Source organism: Calypte anna, chromosome 3 (genome assembly GCF_003957555.1).
Source record: "Calypte anna isolate BGI_N300 chromosome 3, bCalAnn1_v1.p, whole genome shotgun sequence".
Lineage (NCBI taxonomy): Eukaryota > Metazoa > Chordata > Aves > Apodiformes > Trochilidae > Calypte > Calypte anna.
Genome location: NC_044246.1, coordinates 24,568,955 through 24,588,315, shown reverse-complemented (window position 1 = coordinate 24,588,315; position 19,361 = coordinate 24,568,955). Strand labels below are relative to the sequence as shown.

The 19,361-nt window shown below is 37.2% G+C and overlaps 1 protein-coding gene across 21 annotated transcripts in view; it reads left to right on the top strand.

Moving 5' to 3' along the window:
* Positions 1-19,361, top strand: part of ESRRG (estrogen related receptor gamma) — a 401,340-nt gene that overhangs the window by 287,540 nt on the left and 94,439 nt on the right. For all 21 annotated transcript variants that reach the window (XM_030448182.1, XM_030448180.1, XM_030448181.1 and 18 more), the window contains one exon: positions 1,857-1,973. In XM_030448182.1, coding sequence (XP_030304042.1) covers positions 1,857-1,973 — 117 coding nt within the window. The remainder of the gene's footprint in view (positions 1-1,856; positions 1,974-19,361) is intronic.

The window sequence follows — 19,361 nt, the reverse complement described above, 5'->3', positions numbered from 1 at the left end:
AATGCAGGGGAGCTGAACCTAAAGGGTCTTTATGGTCCCTTCCAACCTAAACCATTCTGCCATTCTATGATTTTTTTCTATAACAAGATGAAGTCCATTAGATAAAAATTGTGAAAGGCTTTGAAGTTCTCTCTGTGTAGTGGTTGTGTCTTGCTAGCAATGCTGTGTTAGAGTATGATAGGATAATGTGAATCTCTTTGAACCCTAGCCCTTACCATCCTTTCCTACATATCTTTCCAGAGGTGTAATTTCATTAACTTCACTAATGTGTATGGGAAAGAAGTTTTGCAGGAACTGTGCTGAATTTCTTATCCACCATATTCTTCAGTTTCTTAACCAGCTTTCTTCTCAGGAGCTAGGAGAGAGGACTAAATTGAACTTTTGAGTTTTGGTAACAAGAACCACGAGCATTCAGACATACCAAGATCTGTTTTACTCACCAGCATTGCTTTCAGACAAAGAGCAACTTCCAGGAGGAAGAAAGCCCACAAAGGCCTGATAAGGTTGTGCAAAGTATGCTGGTTGTATTGGCAGAACATACATTGCACTATGCAGACCTCCCTTATCATAAATACTTAACCAGTTTTCAATAGATGTAAGTGGTTTAAGTATTACTTACTGTTGAATTAGCAGTTGCTGAGCATTTGAGTCTTTGTGCAATCCTGCAATCCACTAATGTGATATTTAATGAGGAGACATCAGTCTGAAGAAAGGTAGTCAATATAAATCAGTGTTTACAAAGTGTGATTAACTCTGAAATATTTCATCAATGCTGCAGTCCCAGGCAGACTCTATGCTAATTACTAGAACCTTCACATGTTTCAGGGGACTTTGATGGACCCTGAGTGCAGCAAACATGGAGCAGCAAAATTGCAATTATGCTCGGACTGTCTCTGATGACAATTTATGCATTTGGTGTGATGACCTCGTGCTTCCCAAGAGGGCAATAAACAGAATGCATTTTCATTAAGATACTAATGCACTTAATCACAGGGGGAAAGGGTTAGAAAATAAAGAAATACCTTTAAAGCAAGATGTGACAGGCCGATGAGGAAGATACTTTCTTTAAAAGTCAGTTTCCTGGTGGATCTTTTGACTGCTGCAAACTCTATTGTACTGAACGTGGCCATGAACAATAAGGATGTGTGGCTTTTGAGTTGATGTGGCTGCTTTTGGGGTTTTTTTGAGGCCAGATAGTATGTACTAAGCAATAACAAAGAAACTGAGATGCTGCTTTGCCCAGGAAGGTATCCTTTCTTTTAAGGATCTAGCTTGTTTCTAGGCCTTAAGGAGAGCTGGGAGAGGCAGAGGCAAGCGTTTTCTGCAGTTTTTGTTTCTCTGACAACTTGGTAGGAATGATCCTATTTTTGATGCTTTTCAGTACAAGAATTCTGTCTACAGACTAGAGGTGATGTCCTGGCTGATGGCTCTGACCTGGCAGGCATGGAATGTGCTAATTGCAGGAGTACCAGTGCTGGGGGGCACTGTGCCTGCTGTTGGGGAAGAATAGGCTGGGGCCCTATTTGTGCCCCAAATCAAAATTTCCAACTCCTACCAGTAGGTATAACCTATATAAAGGAATTTGCAAGGGACCATATAGGGAGCCAGACAGATTTACGTTATTGATGGGTTTGGTTTTTTTTTTTTTTTTCCATATAGCTGTCTTTCAAAAAAAGAAGTAAAAAACCTGATCCTTTACATCAGCTTTTCATTTTTACTTGAAAGGTGTTTTCTTTACTTCCTGTTTACTTTTGATGTATTCCAACATCCAAAGCAATTATTCCAAGCAGTTGTATGAGTACTTCATACATCCATTGTGTTGGTTGGTCAGTCTTTTCCTATTCTTTCTGTTACAGGTAACATAGAATACAGCTGCCCAGCAACAAATGAATGTGAAATCACAAAGCGCAGACGCAAGTCCTGCCAAGCCTGCCGCTTCATGAAGTGTCTAAAAGTTGGCATGCTGAAAGAAGGTAAGACTGAGCAGGTCAATATGTGTCACTGTGCAAATGCATGCAACAATTGTAGGGCAATCAGGAAAGAGAGATTGGTAAGTGTTCTAATCAGTTACTGCAAAGGCAATTTTCATGTATAATTGTTTTTTCTGACAGTCTCCCTCCATGGCAGTATTTGGAATCCTGGTGTATCTACATAGAGTTTAGCTTCTCCGGAATATTTCTAGCTGTATGTAGTTCAGCAAAATGTACCCCAGAATTCTGTCTCCTTCAGTAGGTAATTAATAACAATGAAAATATATCTTCTCATTTGGCTTAGTGCTTTAACACCATGAATTATCAGAGATTTCGTTCGCCATTCGTTACCCACTATGAGCCTGTCCCAGTTCTGGCAGAAACATGTTGTTCCCTCTTTTCCCTGTTTTCACTCAGTCTTCATTTCATTAGGACAAACAAAAGGCTTGTATCTCAATTAAACATGTAAAAGTATTGAGTATGTCTACTGATGTTACTGTAGCTACACTGAAGCAAATAATGGCATACAGAAGAGGAGAAACCACCCCCTTGTTTTTAATTTTTTTTTGATTTTTTAAAGCTTGTGAAAACCTTAGCATCTCACTGTAAGTATATACTGAGTGTTTTAATTTATCAGTTGCATTTTTAAATATTGAAAAACAGATAGATGTAAGAAATGTTTCCAAGAAACAATTCTATCTCACTTGAAATCTTACTCATCTATGTCACAGAAAGAGGCAATTCTTTACATCTTAGTCACCTGCCATGTACTTCTATTGCTGTTATATATATGCAAAAATAAGCTTTTATTGCATGCATGGTATATATTATGATTATAGTGCACTGTTAACACCAAGAAAGAAAAACAGAAGATGGCATGGACTTCTGAGCTTGATAACCATTTCAACTCAGTGTAATGTTTTCTAAATATTGTCTCCAACAGAGAGTATTTTGTTTTAAGCAGCCATTTTTAAATAGTCTCATGCTATATTGCTGACAGTGCTTGAAGAGTCAGCTTTAATAGGTGGCTTACAAAAATCATTTGATGCTAATTTAAAACACTTTTAAGTGTACAGCTATCAGGGTAAAATCAAAGAACAACATAGACCCGTGGAGAGATGATGGACAAATTAGGCCTATCACGCACCTACAGACATATTCTTATTGGATTATACTTACTAAGAATAAACCTTGTTCTGTGCAACTACTTTGGCAGATGCTGTGATCCTGTGAGCCAAATCCTGCTGTCCTTAGTCTTACTTGAGCAAAACTCCTGTCAGATTCAATGGGGATTTTGCCTCAAAGAACAGCAGGATTTGATCCTCTCTTCCGGTGGTGATGGGAGGGTTCTTTACTTGACCAAATTCTCACATATCTGACCACCAGGAGCAGTTATTTAAGGGTTGATTTGCGTTGCTTGGATGAACTGTAGAAGAAAAAGAATATCTGAGTATGACACCTGTTGAAAGGGACTGTGCTTCTTAACATCTTTTTTTAGTAAGTTAAAATCCCATATCATTAGTAACCTAATACGCAGATATATGGGCAACTCCTTTTGAAGTGAAACAGGGCTAACAAAAGTATGTACAGGTAAATTGGTTTAGGTATTTTAATTATTATTATTTTTTTAATTTTGAGGGCACCATTACATATCCATTAACATATATATATATTTTAAAAATCTAGTCTGGATTGTGTGCAGCTTCTGGAACTACATGAAAAAAAACAAGTGTCTCTTTTACAAATGAGTAATTATTTGACTTACCAAAATTGTGTGTAAATTCACTATGTTTATGCTTATAGTTTTGGTAACTTAGATGATTTAGTTAGACAATTCCGATGAGCATTGTGAATCAGATTTCTTAAATGAATCATCATTATCCATGAATGCAAATTAATCCCACAAATTTTCTAAAATTGTCTACCCTAAAATACATACCTTTTTCTGAAAGTTCTACAATAAAAAAAGTAACTAATTCATTTGAAAAGAGTGTTCCTTTGTTAGCCTGGACACATTGTAGTTCTTCCACTCTGTGATTTTTTGTTTTGTTTTGTTTTGTTGTCAAATCAGTAAGATTTCTACTTATTTTAATTACTGAGTCATTAGGCTAGGGGATAGTTAAAACATCCACCTAATAGGACACCTAAACTAATCTACAAGGATGTTTTGTTTTCATCCCTGCTTTAGTGGCCACTTGTACTTTTGAAGCCCTACTGGTACTGTTAGGCCTGTACTTGGAATAGAGATTTTTTGTTCTTGTTGGAAGGGAGTTTTGGAGACAGGTGTTGTTTTTACCTATGGGAAAGTCTAGATCTGAGGTTTTGGCTTTGACCACATCCTTTATGCACAGAATGAGGGAAAAATTATATGCTTACTTCTTTCATGTATAAAGCAGTATATAAAATAATTGACTAGCATGAACTTACACTGAGCTAAATAATTCCTGAGGTATCTTAAACATTTCTTTATGTATGGACAAGGATTTAAAATCCCATGCAGCATGTCAGAGATCATGCTGAAGTAAATCTATTAAAATGTAAACCTGTTCAATTCAATTACCAGTTTATAATAAAATTTGCTGCTGCAGCCTCCATGTTTGTCACAGCAGTCTCTACATGCTGATGGCACAGCATGCCTGGAAATTGACAGCCTAAATCTATTTACAAAAAGAATTTGGTTGCAGACCTGAAATAAAATCAAGTTTAAGCAGCTTTGAGAGGAGCATCATATTCCTTACAAGAACTTCTGCACATCTGCCAGTGTGCATCTTCTCAACAAATCTTATCCTGCTAGTGTGGAGTTTTCTGCAAGAAATTTCCCTTAACAAACAGTTATAAATGTAACCTCAAGTAAAACAGTTATCAGAAACTGCACTTCCTTTCGCATTTATTACATTGTCATTTTGTGAATTGTCGTGTAAAATTCATTATAGAAATCACAGCATCTGCAAAAAGCTCCTGAATTTCATTTTAGCTTCTAGGGCAAGGTCTGAAAACCACTTAAAGCAAACTATGTTAAGTAATTTATTGTGCAAGGATAGTTGTGATTTTCATCTGGCATCCAGGGTTTTTTGCAGAAGACTAAGTAGTGTTAGGATGTTGGGGCTGTGCCTTGGGGTCAGACCCTTGGGAGGGAATTGGACTTCTGGTCACACGTAATACAGAATAGAGTGGGGAATTTCTGTACATGTTCTCGGGGATGTTTATGGGGCAGAGCTAGCAATGCCTATCATGAGCTGGAATCTAGAGAAGGGAAGGGTAAAGCAATGTTGTACTGGGCTGAGCTGGAGTGGGGTTGAAGTCCTGGCTCCTGCCTGCATCTCTGGCTGAGTAGCGTAAGAAAGTTGTTACAGATTATTCCAGAGAAATGCTTCATTTTGATTTAGTCCATGGGCTCTTTCTTAAAAATGTAAGTCTAATGTTATGGGTGTTTTTGAGTATGTGTTGTGCTCTATACTGAAACATTCAGTAGATGCTGATGAGCTCATAAGCACATAAGCACATGAGGGTGTCATATTTTCATTTACTTTACCAGGCAGTGGTTATTAGCAGCACAGCAGAATACACTTTACTCTAACAAGAAATTTTGAATTTTTCTACTTTTAATTTTGTGTCAGTATTATGAAGAACCAGATTTCTGAGGATCCCAGTTGGTTGTTCTCCTGAAATACAGTTTCTTCAGCTGTGCTTGTATTTGGTGGATTTTCTCAGATTCACAAGAACAAATGAAATAGTTCATTATGGGTGATACATAAGGAAACAAATCTAAATTTATTTGAAAAGTAAATGATGAAAATGGCAAATGAAAAGAAAGATGAAATGGCAGAAAATCGGGTTGCTTCACAGTAGTATGTATTTTCCTTGGGAATGGATAATTTACAAATTATAAGCAGTCATTTTGAATCCAGTTAAAATAGAGTGACAGAATTCTGGTTTCATTAGCCCACCAATTAAAAATGGGAGGTCAGATCCTCACCTGGTATTAATGGAAGCTGTTGGAGCTACCTTAGGTTGCTGTTAATTTGGCAGGGTAAGCAACATATGCTATGGGGAACTCAACAGTACACATTTTTGTGCCTGTGAATCTTTACTGTTGGTAGTATGTTAGCCATCATTCAGGCTCTAAAAATTAAAAGAAGTTCTCCAAGCACTGTCATGTGACAATGCTGGCTTCAGTGTAATCCTTCCCATCACATTAGTGCAGTTAGCAAGATGTACTTAACTCTCCTCACTTGAGTAGCCCTTAAACACTTCTGGTTCATTAGCTAGGGGTTTTTGTTAAAAGATTTCATACAGTCTTCAAAGTGATGTCAGCACCCCTTGAGCAGTGTTAAAGTAGTAGTCAGAATCTGTCTTGTGTGTAAAGAAATCCTGTATTTGAATTTTTTTCCTTGAGCACTGAGGAAAAAAAGACGTTTTGCTTGAGCAGTTTAGATGCTCACAGTACTGTAATCAACCTGAAGATTACTACACATTACTTAAACTTTTTTCTTAAGACAATAAAATTGGAGTTTCTAAAGGTTTTTTGTTTTACGTTTTGAGAGCTTTCATTAATTCAAATATAAGAATACCTTTTAAAAGAGGTATGTCTATTTTAGAGCATAAATTACTGAGTTTATAATGCAAAGATTACTGTCTGAACATCTTTTGACTTGTGCTAAGCAGCAGATCAGATTATATTATTTTATTGATCCTTTCTGGTTTTGACAATCTATGAAAATGAATCCAGTAGAGCAGGGAGGATTAGCAGCTTGAGTTGAGTCTTGGAAAGAGATGCATGATATGGACAGGAACAGATCACTGGAGTCTCTCTCATAACAATAAATAAAACCAAGCAGTCCTGTTTATAACTAAAGATGTGTTATCACCTCTGTTTTGAGGCTAGATAAAAAGCTTGCTTAATAGGATTCTTCCTAACAACATCTCCTTTGAGAAGACCTGTGCATACAACATTGCCAGGGTAAATTTCTCTCACAAGTCTTATACCATTATTCTGCCAAGACAAAACCAGACATTATTGTGTAGGAAATTTTAGTTTCTGCTCCTTTCAAAAATTAGAACAAAGGGATGCAGAAAGCATTAATGGCATTCAAAGAAAATATTTCTGTACAGGATGACAGAGCAGCACTGGCCTCAGCAATAGTTCTTATGCTCTCTATTACACTTAAGGAGCTCCTTCATTAATGTGGGATATTAAACAAAGCTCCTGTGTTATAAGTTCAAGAGATAACTCAGTGCATCTTCTGTTGAAGCTGCTTCTGAATACCAACCCTTTTCTGTGTTTCAGTGTATTATGACACAGTTTGGTTTCTAGTGCAGGTTGGAAGTGTTTCTTTTCTTTTTCCTCCTTACTCCCCTGCTCCCCCCTTTCTTACCCTCCCTTTCACTCCTTATTTCCCTGTTATTTTCCCCTTCTACCTCTTCCCCCCTTTCTTCATCTCTTCAGTTTCTCCATTCCTCTTCCTTTTATTTCATTGTTCCCTCTCTTTCCCCCTTGCTCTCCTTTCTTTCATTCAACCTCTGCTTGGTTTAATATGTAATGGGACCTGTAAAATCTCCTTGGAAACAATAGAAACTAATCTCTAGGTGTTGTTGGTGTGCATAACTAGGCCTCTTTGCTACTAACCAAAATGTGGCCTGATAGTCCAGTTCACACATCAGAACTGACAGCCCAATTTGACTGCCCTAAAAGAGGCCTTATGACTATTCAGTCTCTGTAACTGATAAGGAAGGACAAACCATTCAAGTGCAGGTTGGTGTTTATAGTGATCTCAAGAAACTAGCATTTCCATTCATCCATTTAAAAAAAAAAACAAACCACCAAGAAAAAGCAACAATTGGAGATGTGGATATTCTTTTGGGTTGAGATATCACAGAAAAATATCTACAGCTAAGACCAGCTTTTGTGCTCCTGAGAAGTTCTCACTTTGCTTGCGTCTTGTAGTGTTGTGCCACTCTGGTTTATGTTCTGCTTCTGAGCATTTTTGGTCTCCCTGATTGATCTCACTGGGAATGAAGCAGAGAAGTCCCAGCAATTCCCTTGACTCAGTTTTTAAACAGTTTCTCTCTTTCTAGATAGTTTTGGTTTCAGTTGTCCCTTTAAACAAATACTTCACTTTCATAAAAATTGAGGCAATCGGAAGCAGAGAAACCAGTGTTGTTTATGTCTGAGTTGGAGAACTATTTGTGTTTCTTGGTTTTCCAGAGATTTGTGAATGGTTTTTTTTGTTTGTTTTTTGATGTTAACATCTGCAGATCAAAGCTGTTTGCTGTTGTGTGCATCTGCAGCTTCATTGAGATTAGATGATAGGCTTGATTCTGCTACCACAGTGGTCACTGGTGCAAACCCCAGTGACTGCAGGGTTTTGCAGTCAGGCAAGCACCATGCAAAAATGCATTCAGCTTATAATTACTGTGTACTTTTTTACTGAAAACAGTGAATTTAGAAGATTTTTTTAATGCATTACAGTCTATGGTATTTTTTCTTAGTGCATGCACAGACCTTGCCTGTTAATTCCTTAGAATTCAAAGGAGTAGGTTCTGCAGATTACAAGTCTACTTAAATTGGAATGCCATTAAAAAGTAATCACTTTTTGATGAGAAAATATCTGGGGTTGTTGGCTGAACATCTTCATTTGTCATATTTCTTCTTTTGAGCCTAAAATAAACAGTATTTTTAAATTTTTTTAGAAATCACAATTTTACTTTTAAAAACAGGTATTAGGTGGATTTAGCCCCTGTGAACATTTGCTTATAAGTGCAATGACAGCAATAAAGGTGATAAGGGAAGACAGAAACAAATCTGAAGGATGTAGGATTGTGTATGGTATGGTGTCTTTTCCTGTGAGCTCCCAGACAAATAGCTGCCTTTCATTCTTGGTTGCTGCCACCCATGAACACTTACATCAATATGGCACTGCCATTTATTGCAGAGTGCTTGAATTCTTTTACATTGGTCATGCCCTATATTAAATAGGGGTCATTTTGTAAAGAGTGTCATTATTGTTACTTGTATTCTTCACTTTTCTCTGTTTCTGCTATGCATATATTTGCATATCCACTACTTAAGTGGAATAGGTTTAACATCTCATGTAGAAGGTGCATTTATCAAGTGAAACATATCCATACCTCTAAAATGCCACTTTGGAGCCAGCCCCTTTCTGTATTTTACTTAATCCTTACTTGTGCAGCACTCACACCTCCTCAATGACTTTGACAGCATAAAGTCTTAGTGGGAACAGGCTGTATGGTAGAATTATTTGGGGTGGAGTGCTGAAATTATGTAGATTCGGCTAAATAGGATCCATGTGGCAGATGTACAGGCAGACTTTGGCTTCTTGGGATGGATTGGCACAAAAAAGCTTGGAGGTTGAGGAACTCTCTTGGCCTCTTCACTCAGACAAAGCAACAAATATGTTGAGAAGCATGAAAATTACCATCTGCAGTTGTTAACTCTGACCTCAGAGTGCTGTCTCTCAAATATTTTATGCTTCTAAATCTCTGCTGTCCTACAAAAACCAGTTAAAATGAACACGGTTTGTTGGGACTTTAATACTGTAACAAAGTAACACAACATTCTCTCTGGTCAGTCATTGTCCTTTTTCAAACTGGAGGTGTTTTTACAAGCGCTGAGTCTTTTGTCATTTCTACTCACTCAGTCATGATGAGGGGCTGGAATATTATTTCATTTGCAGTTTGTAATGTGGGTTTTTGTGGTTGAAAGTCAACAGCCCGAAAGAAATGTCATCTTGAGCAATAAATTGTCATTATGTCAAATTTTGCCATGCTTACTATCTACTCTAGTAATAGATCTCATCTAACCAGCCTTGTCTTTTTCCTTTACTCTTCTTTTTCTTTTATTTTCTTTGAGTATTTATATGACAGAAAAGGGAAACTGTGTGGGGAATCTGTTTCCCTCCTAGTAGTGACTTAATACAGCTATTAATCTTTATAAATGAAAAACATAGCTTTATTTTAAGCCTCAGTAGTCTTTTATTAGATTAATGATTCTGGAGAAAGCCAGACACAAGCTACGTTAAATATATTCACATACTGAATAGTATTAATATTTTCCTGTTTGTTCTTTATTGTTCCAACAAAGTTAATATGTTTATCTGTTTTTCTCTTAAGCATCTGGTTTTTGTTCTCAGGGTCGTCAAGTATAAGATCAGATGTCAATGTGATTTACAGTTTTAGTGCAGCAAATCCAAAATCAACACTTTGCAATTTACTAGCAGAGGATCTTATTGCAGTCCATGTTAAAAGAGTGAATTATTAAAATAGTAAAGTTAGAAAAATGAAAATACTTTCTAAAAGGAAGTCCACATGATACTGTTCTATAATCAAGTTAACTCCAGTCTGTGCCCTCGGTGGCAGAATTGTTGGTGTGCAGGAAATGGTTTGCATCAAAACTGCTTAACTAATAAGAGGGTGTGTTGGTAACGTGATGCGTGCTGAGCACATGGAGATTCAAGGAATAAACAAATAATACAAGACCATATTCCTTGCCTTTTGTCTTTTTCCTTTCTTCTTCTCCTTTTACTAGCCAAGAGATAGTCCATGCAGCAGTGCTGCTGTTGTCATTTTTAGCCAACCATATCAAAATTATTTATTGCAACAGCACTGTCCTTTGTCTCTTTCTAATACTCTTTTTCAGTCTTGTGGGTGGCTGACTGAAGAAAGGGTTTCCAGAGAAGCTATGTCTTTTGTTCTGGTCTGAATCAATCAACAAACCAGTCTTATATTCTTTAATAGTTGTACAGCCACATACTGCTTTTTGTAACAGACTGCCTGACTGGATTTGCAGTGGTGTCCAGTGTCTGTATTTCCTAAGTTATATCTCATTTTCATATTTTCTGTAATTCAATGAAAACTTCAGAAGTCGACACCTTAGTCCAACTGGACACCACACCCATCTTGTGGCCAGTCCCAAAGGTTATCCACTGAAATGTAAGAAGAGGAACAGAATTGTCACTAGGCACATTGCGTTTCTGGATCTAGTTGGTGGAATCAGTTAAGGTAAGATGATTTAAAAGATGGCACAAATATACTTGGAATCCAGACTGAGGGTACCTGCCAGTGATTACTGAATGTTAGGAGGCATCTTGCTGCAAACTGATAAAAGTTCACAAGCCACTTACTGGTTTCCCTGTCAAGCATTTAATGAAAGCTCTTAAGCTTCCAATTTCAAGTTAGATTAGACTATAAATATCAAAATAGAAAAATGTTTACCTTAAAAAGTAGAACAAAGTGGTTTTAAAATACCAGTTTAAGTGTATCACTTTAAATTCTTCCTCAAAGATGTACTAGAAATGTTTCTTCTAATCTGTACCTCAGGTGAAGGATCGAGCTGAGAAGGGAAGCTCCAATTGCAATGATGTTCTTACAAATGGACTGAGTAGGCTCAACAGCCCTCAGGAGTTTTACCCCAAAATACAAAATCTCTACCTGTATTCCAGACAAGAAGAGAAGTTGCAAAACCTTTAAGTCTGATGTATACAAGTGTAGGTTTTGATGATGTTTTTTGCCTGACAGAATGTGCAACATTCCCTGTTCCTTGGTCTTGTGTGAGATGCAAAAAATGCAGTAATCAGAGCACAAAGCCACAGACTAGCTAAGATGACATAAGATTTTTCTTTCTTCTCTTTTTGTCTTCTCTCATTTTCATTATTTTCTATTCTTTTTCCTCTTCATACCACAACTGTATCGGAAGAATGCTGATGAGAAAATAGTTGCTGCGAGCACATATCCTCCAGGCAGTCTTTTTCTGGCCAGGTGGGAGAGAGAATCATTAATTTCTGGAGGTTCTTGTTACCTGACCTGCACAATTTTGTGAGTACTAGTCAGACTGTATTTCCTCCTGGGCATCCTGGCATTGCTGGAGATAACCATACTGGCAAGATACTTCAGCTCATCTCTAATTAAAATACTTGTTATGAAGCATTCTTAAACAGGGCTGCTTAATGAAGTTAGAAAAAGCATTTGGATGCAGAATGTGAGGGCTTCAAACGTTGGAGTTCCTCTCTAGGGAGATGTATGCAATCAGAAAGCATTCTGAATACTAGCAATCCATCCCATTTTGTTCCCATTTATTTTCTCTAATTTTCTTCCTTTATTAAAATGCTGGTTGGCTGAAATAACTCCTTTTCCCTCTTCTGCACAGTTCCCTCCCCCATTATGGAGGAGCATATGACACGTGCCTGTAAAGTGGCTTCTTCGGAATTTGCAAGTCTTTGAATGTGTTATCTGATTAAAGGGATGTGTGTGTCTTTAATTCTCATCTGCAGTTCCACCTTTGACCCCATCTGTTAAAGTGGAAACAAGTTGAGAGTCACACTTTACATGTGTGTGCTTCTTTTTGGTTCTTTTTTAATAGACCAGTCTCTTGCTTACAGAACAGGAGGGAAAGTTCAACCCCCATATTTATTACACGTGGTTCCTCTTTGAGTAGGAAGCTGGATTACCTGGTTGGAAATTATATTGGATGGGTTTTTTAGATACCTCCGAATTAACACAGAAGAACTCATTCTGTTGAAAGATTTAAAAAGTAGATAACAGAAGTTTGCCAATTTTATGCATTTTCTGCAGAACAATGTGACTGTGACGTTTCCTGTGCTTTACAGACACATAAGTGACTAGAATATCCCAATACATTGGGACTTGTGAATATTTTAATCTTTCATCCAGTTATTTATTTCCTAGCTTTAAAACACTCTTAAAACACTGAAAGGATTTTCAGTATGCCAGGTCTATCCTTGTTCTCTGAAAGCCAGAGCCAAATTCTTCCCCCACTTACATCTGTTCAGCTCTGGTGGTTTCAGTTATGCTGCATGGCTGCAACAATGCAGAATTTGTCCTAATCTGCCCTTTCTTTTCTGATGGAGAATATACACGTGCAAAGTGAGCATAAACACCATAAGTTGAACTGCAAATAGGAAAAAAAGATAAATATATTTTGCGCGTGTGTATACACAAAGAGAGATAAATAGCACACAGATAGGTTTGATAGTGTATCTACTGTACATAATATTGTAAATGGTATCTTGCTGTGCTGGAATCCAGGCAATATGAGTTCAGTACTAAAGTGTTCAAGTTGCACCTGAGCTAGCTGGAGCCTGCCAGCCTCGGCAAGCCCACTGAGAGCATCTGTCTCGCCACCACCTTGCTCACGCTGTGTCCTCTGCAGGCTCTCCGATTCTTCCGACTATGAGCATAAATCATCCACCTGTCAGGAGCTCTAGCTGCTTGGATTATGCAATGCCTGCCTTCATTTGGAGGTGGTGTGAGCAGAAGATTGCGGCAAATGGTTTGCATTCATTTCAGTGCTGTTCCAGCATCTCTTCAGCTTTAATGAGGGTTCAGGGTGGTGATGACTTCCTGAGACAATGGAAGTCCTAGAGACCCAAGCTGGCTTTGTATGCCTGTGTGGCCTAGTTTAGATCTGGTTTGTTTGGGTTTTTTTCCTTTTTTTTTCCCCGATTTTTTTTCGCTGTCTTTTTTCTCCCCAAAGAAATGAATGGCTTGAAAATTGAAGCAGAGAACTGGTACTGCACGAAGCCAGCTGTCCACAGCTCTGTTTTTTGGCCTTGTAATACTTCCCTCCAGCTGAGCAATGAAGAATTTAAAAATCAGTCATGTTTAATGTTGATTGTCCATTTGTGCCATCTAAAGCTGCATAATGCTTAGTTACTTTCACTTAAATGTTTAGAAATCTGGCCTTTGCAGTTTATCTAGTTACAGGCATTTTGAAGTACGCTGTCAGGTGTGGCGTACCATGCTGTAAATCCCAAATTTAACATACAGCTCCTATATATAAAGTTTTCCTTTTAGGAATAAAAAACTCAAATCTGTCAGGAAAATTGCCTTGTTTCAGCTTTTTTAACCTGTGTTAGTCACTCATAATTTTAATAATTATTCAAGACAGAACAAATATGGTTATTGCATTTTTTTTCTTATATATAAATGGAGGTTTTAAGACAAAAGCACTGTGGGTCGTTTCAAAGGCAAATATTGAAGCAGATGAAATTAAGTTGTATCTTCACACCTGTAGTATCTGTCTGTCCCTAAACTCAAGTAAATTCTACCAGATTCTTGCAGGAAGAGCATTTAGACTTTAGCGTTATAGGACTGTCAACCTCATGTTCTTGCTTGCCTGAAAAGCACTGGGTAGTGTTAATAGTAAAATACTTCTTTTTAATATTAGTTGGTATTTAGTGGAGGCAATTCATATGTTTGGTATCTTTACACTACAAGTTCACTTGTTCACACAAACATCTGTGTTTTTCACAGATATTTAAGAAAACAAACTTATTAAATAACTTTGAAAAACATTGGGCTTGTGCAACACAGTGTCTTTGCCCATGCCAGGGGTATTGGAACTAAGTGATCTTTAAGGTCTCTTCCAACCTAAACCATTCTATGAATCTATGATTTTTCTGTATGTCATGAGCTTGTCAACATTTTTTTCAGAGAATATTTATATTAAGTTTTAGAGCAGTCCTATGGTGTAGGCAGTAATATCCCTATTTTACGTTATTTAACCTAAGACAAAAGAATGTGTTGCTCAGGAAAAAAATTGCCTGTTAGAAGCAGTGCTAAAGCTAACCTCTGCTCTTGGCAAAGTCCAGCTGTTGCCACCCTTTCTCACCCAGTGACTGAAAGAGAGAAAGCTAAATTGTTTGTTGGTGTTGGGTTTTATATATGTCTTTATAGCATCTCCCTTTATACGTGGATTCCTCAATCAGCTACTGATGAAAAGAATCCTAAAAGGTAAAGTCAAATTTAGGCCAGCTTTTATCAGCAGGGAAAATAAAGCACTCTAAATGCACCTGCATATTTCCTGTTGATATTAATGGAAGGTGCCTGCACACATGCAAAGGAATCTGTGTTGCCAAAATATTTTAAATTTCCCCAGCTGACAAGTACCACTAGTGGCAGCTGAATGTGGAATACACAGTGCTGCAGCCTGTACTGCAATCTCTAATCATAACAGGATTTGAGAGTTTTGCCTCTTCTCCCTCTTTGGTTTGAAAGCCAGAAAATTTCATGCAACCTGATCATACTTAACTAGCACCACACAAAACAAGGGGAATTTTGTTTTTTAAGTAAGCTGTTTGGAAAGGAGTGAAGACCCTAACGAGTGAATTGTTTGGATTTTGAGATCTTGACTGTGAGCCTTATTTGCTCCTGGTAACAAGCTAACCTCTCATGCCATTCCCTACCCCCTCCAGTTTTAATTTGATGGAAAGCCAGCAGTACTGCAGTTTTATGCAAAGCCTCCAGTGAACTCAGAAAAGATTATTATTTCTCACTTTGTCTTTACAGCTAAGTTTAAAATTTTATGCATCACAACACAGGATTATCTGAAGACACAAATGCAACACAACACTGACAAAATCAGATGAAAAATCTCACTCTTTCAGCTAAGAGGAAATTAGATTTATCATCAGAAAAGCATTCTCTTTTCATTTTCTGAAAGGTGCTTTTTGACAGACCCTTTGCAGTGGACGTCATGCTCACAAAACATGCTGTCACAGGGCTATTTGAATATGGTGACAGGCTCATTATCATGTTGAAGACAACTGACAACACTGCAGACTAGAAATGGACAGGCTTGCCAATCAGCTGTTGAAAGGATTGCAGTTGAAATAGAGGGTTTTTTTTGTTCTGAGAACAGTAGTACAAATTGACTACATTAATTCTTTTTATTATAGTTGCATACACTGTAGTTAAGGGTCCGTCACTGTTTCCATTATAAATCCCTGTTTTCAGGGGTTTATTAGTAGACCGTAAAAAATGGTTCCTGTTGAAATTTTGCATTAAAAGTATATACTACCCTAACAGAACAAAATTTCTGTAGTAACTCTGCGGAGGAGGGAGGACAGAGAAGAAGGATTAACTGATTTTTCTTTTTTTTAGCTGGAAATTGCATCAAGCTGAATGCATTATTATTTTTATATCACCCTAGACATCCAAGAGTTTTATAGACAGGTTTGTGCCTGAGGAGTTTACAGTTTCAGGATGAGGTATTGCCAACACATATTATGGGGTGGGATTTTCCTGGTAGTTTCCTTGGCATCAGTAAAGCACCAAACATTATCTGCAGTAGTAGGTATTTCCTGGTTCAATTTGAGTAGTCAGACAATCTTGGAACAGTTTTTCTTTTCTTTTATCTTGAAAATGGCTATGATTTCTTGGTTTTAACATTAATCTGAAATGTTAAGTGATACCTTGACAATAAGAGAATTTGCATATATCAGCAGGTAATTTTGCATATAAAATGATACCATTTGAAATGATGCTGGATTTCATCAAGATACTCTAGTTGCATGAAGTGTGGAGTTTATCTGCTGTAATCCACAGTGGCAGTCCTGAGAAATTGGAGAAATCGTATTAATCTTCTAACCATGGAATTTCCTGATGTGCCCAGGTGTTTTAGTGCCACTTGAGTTTCTAGTGTCCCCAAAATTTCTGTAGCCATTTGCAGTGTCATACTTCTCTGCAAACACAGAAATGTATTGTTTTCTAGACTCTAGAGCCAAAGATTTTCTTGAGTCACAAGAGAGTTTCTTCTGGTAGGTGTTTTCAGAGCACACCTTCAGTTCTCCAAGATGAAATAGGCTCCAGAGTTTCTTCCTTCTGTAACATCTTGGTAATCTCACTACTATGCCTCAGCAATTTAAGGCTGGCCAGGAGGATGTGGGGAAGGAGAGATGTGGTTTCTGCATCCAGGATGATTTCTCTGTTTTGTGCAAGACTTTTGCCGTAATAGTTAAAGTGTGAGCTTTTTAATCTGGAGCTTCTTTGTTTCTTCAGACAGAGGAAAATGTTAAATCTGTGTAAGTGTTCTAAATCTGAAGGAACTGATGTTACTGTATTTTCTGCAAGGAACAGGAGGCTCTGAATCCTGAATGGAGCAAGGCATTTCCAGGAAGCCTGGAGGGATATGTTGGAAAGTTCCATATAGATTGACCATAGATGTAGATAGAAAATCTACATTGGCACATATATAATCTGCCTCTGAGATGCTTAATTTTGATATGCTCACTAAGCAGCTTGGATCTTCATTAAGGATCCAGCTGTTTGGTGGGTCAGATGGAAGAAACTAGGCATGGTGCTACATAGGAGGTATATATACTCTTGTTGGCCCTGGTTGTTAAGTGTAAAGTGAGATACTGAAATAGAATGTAGACCCTTCAGGAATTAGATTAATTTATCACACAGTCTGAATTTTCAATATATTCACTAAATATTTGGTGTGAGGCTGATCTAGAAAGAGCACATAGCTTTGCCTACTTCATTTTGCTGAAAGTTTTGCAAGGAAAAATAATTTTACTTGTAGTTCTGTGAGTTCAAATGTTTGCAATCTTGATTGATGCTCATTTGATTACTTGATTTCAAAGCACAATCAATTACTTTAATGCATATCACTGTTCTCACAACTACAGTGATTGCAAAATTGTGAATGTAAAAATGGAAGTCACTTCTGAAAATTAAGTCTGCAATCCTATTGACAAAGTCAGATCTATGACTTATGAATTGTGTCTACAGATCAAAGGACTGTATTGTCAGGTTGCCAGAGCTATTATCAGGTCAATTTTATGAATACTTAAAATCTTTAAAGCATTTACTGCTTCTATGATGAAGTCAGTCTTCTGCTTCTTGGAGCAAACTTCCTCAATGCAGGCTGTTGAACCTAAAAAGTAGTGTTCAGTTGAAATTTATTAAGGAAGAAATGTTTGCATTTTCATGGAATCATGGCTTCTTAAAGTCAGTGGCAAAGCTGCTGTTGATTTGAGAGAGCTGAGTTTTCATAAATTAGAGGATTGGAATTAAGACCAGTTTCTATTCTAGAATAAGTCACTTCTACTTTGTGTGCCTCCAGCAAAAATGTAATAGATATAATAATATAGAGCTATCTTACTGGCATGTTATGAGGCTTATTGAGTTAATATTTATAGAACTTCTCAAGAAGCTTTGATAGAAAATGCTATATAGCTGTATATGATTACAATAAAATCCTGAAAAGGGAAACAGTCTGGAGTTATTCTTACCCGTTTATAACTAACTATTGGAGCTGCCTATCATGTTACAGAAAAAAACCCCAAACAAACCAAGAAACAAATGATGAGTATTTAAAAATCCCACAATTATTTGGAAAACTCTGGTTTAATATTTCGATAAACTTTTAGTTTTTATGGTGATAGGTCTTTTATTAATACTTTCCCAGCTAGATTCATAGTTGAAACCACGCATAATGTAGTAACTTTATTTGGTTTGAGGGAGTAAATGAATGTTTTCTTCTTATGCTGTAAATTGCTTCACAGAACACACATCCTACACCTAGCTGACTAGACAAGTAAACAGCATTGTGTCTCAATCACTGGTTCCAGTGATTTCTTACATGAACAAGTATTATTGATTCATTGATGTGAGGGGCTTTTTTGGCTAATTTTTTTAATGTTTGCTTTTGAAAAACCCCCAAATATTCTTACCATTAAAAGCTACATTAATTTGAAGTAAGCTATGCATGAGGCTGGACTAATTACCTAAATTTTCCTCTTTTCAGTCAAACTCTCATTTTAATTATACCCCTGAAAATTAGTAGAAGTCCTGAACAGCAGTCTTTAAAGAGAGCATTATAAACAACAGTGCACAGAAAACAGCCACCCCAAAATGTGATATGTACTGAAGAGACATTGGTTGAACGAAGTTACTCTTATTGTGCAAACAAAGCAGCTTATCAAGCGTGTAACTTAATTTTGCCTATCACCAAGTGCAGGAAGAAAACTCTGAAATCTAGGCTATGAAGCCTGGAGGATATCAGTGTTTTAGCAGACCAGCACATGCATGGGATATCTTTTTTCCCCAGGACTGACCTAGTAAATTGTGTGAGCACCAGGAGAAATTTTGCCACCTGTCCCTTATAATCAAGGCCTGTCCTTTACTTAGTCTCATTTCAGTGATATAATTAAATGACACCATTTTCCCATTTATGATACATGAACATGCTGCCAGGATCCTATAGTCTTCTCCAGGTACCCAGGAATGTGACTTAATTTGTTTCATCTAAAGCCAAAAAAATAATCATTTGAACATGGTCCCTTGCCCTAATAGCTAACCCAGCATGGTATATTAGAATACTATTGTTGCAGCATTCATTGCAAAAATCAATAATCCACTAGATGGAGCAGAATAGAAGTGTAAAACTGAGTTAAGACTGGTATTTTAAGAAACAGAATTGAGTATCAAATTGGCACGACTCAGACAAAACAGCAGAAAAATGCAACGGTAGTATTTTTGCAGGGCGTAGCTCTGCAGAATCAACCAGCTTTACAGTCATTCATGGAATAACATTACAGTCCTCTATTATTGGTCTCTGTCTTTCTGTAA